We start from the raw sequence: 1,374 nt of genomic DNA on the forward strand, positions 1-1,374 counted from the left end.
GGTGACAGGGGTGTACGGTGAGGGGGGTGTACGGTGAGGGGTGTGTACGGTGAGCCGGTGGACGGTGAGCCGGTGGACGGTGAAGGGATTGCGCAGCGAGACCGTGCCCCGTCTCCCGTTGCCTGGCGCGTTACCTTCTCCGCGGAGCCGGCTGTGCCAAAGAAGATGGGGACGAAGGCGAGCCAGATGATGCAGGTGGTGTACATGGTGAAGCCGATGGGCTTGGCCTCGTTGAAGGTCTCGGGGACGCCGCGGCTCTTGATGGCGTAGACGGTGCAGGTGACCATCAGGAGCAGGCTGTAGCCGAGGCAACCGAGGATGGAGAGCTCCGACATATCGCACTTGAGGAGCCCTCGGGCCAGCTCCGGCTCTGGTGGGCGCTGCTCCTCGTAATCCACGGTGGCGTGCGGTGGCCGAACCCCCAGCCAGACCGAGACCCCCAGGAGCTGCACGGAGACCAGCGCCGCGGTGATGACCAACTGGGAGGCCGGGCTGATGAACCGGGGCGGCGTCACCGAGCGCTTGCCCCGCTCGAAGATGCGGTAGATGCGGTTGGTCTTGGTCAGCAGCGCCGAGTAGGTGATGGCAGTGCCCAGGCCCAGCAGGAGGCGCCGCAGGGCGCAGACGGCGGCGCCCGGCTCCGCCACCATCAGGAAGGCGGTGGCGTGGCTCAGGAAGATCCCGCAGAGCAGCACGCCGCTCAGCTCCCGGCCGGAGGCGCGGACGATGGGGGTGTGCTGGTGGCGGGCAAACACCAGGGCGGTGGCGCCGGTTGACAGGACGCCCACCCCGGCCAGAGCCACGGGCACCGCCGCCCAGGCGGAGTGCCACTCCAGCTTGGCCACGGGGGTGGGGACGCAGCCGGTGCGGTTGCGTCCAGGCCTCATGTCCAGGGGGCACGAGGCGCACTCGGACTCGCTGATCTGGTAGCGGTAACCGTCACAGAGCTCACAGTGCCAGCAGCACGGCACCCCCTTCACCATCTTCTTCCTCTCACCAGCCTGGCACGGCAAACTGCACACCGACGTCGGGATCCCTCTACCCCCTCCGCCCCACTGCATCTCCTCCAGCTGCAAGGCACCAAACACAGGGGTGGGCGGGAGGGGGCCGAACGGAGGGCTCCCTCTACCCCGATACACCCCAAACGGAGGGCTCCCTCTACCCCGATACACCCCAAATGGAGGGCTCCCTCTACACCGATATACCCCAAACGGAGGGCTCCCTCTACCCCGACATACCCCAAACGGAGGGCTCCCTCTACCCCACTACACCCCCAACGGAGGGCTCCCTCTACCCCGATACACCCCGAACAGAGGGCTCCCTCTACCCCGATACACCCCGAACGGAGGGCTCCCTCTACCCCGATACACCCCG

General features: G+C 67.6%; 1 protein-coding gene across 1 annotated transcript; it reads right to left on the reverse strand.

Annotated features, from left to right (window-relative positions):
- Positions 1-32: 32 nt before the first annotated feature.
- LOC122545074 (metabotropic glutamate receptor 6-like) lies at positions 33-1,265 on the reverse strand (the record flags this gene model as incomplete). Its single annotated transcript, XM_043684263.1, has 1 exon — positions 33-1,265. A coding segment is annotated over one exon (1,233 nt), but the record flags the coding sequence as incomplete, so codon positions are not given.
- Positions 1,266-1,374: the final 109 nt, after the last annotated feature.

The sequence above is a fragment of the Chiloscyllium plagiosum genome, unplaced genomic scaffold, assembly GCF_004010195.1.
Source record: "Chiloscyllium plagiosum isolate BGI_BamShark_2017 unplaced genomic scaffold, ASM401019v2 scaf_84701, whole genome shotgun sequence".
Taxonomy (NCBI): Eukaryota; Metazoa; Chordata; class Chondrichthyes; order Orectolobiformes; family Hemiscylliidae; genus Chiloscyllium; species Chiloscyllium plagiosum.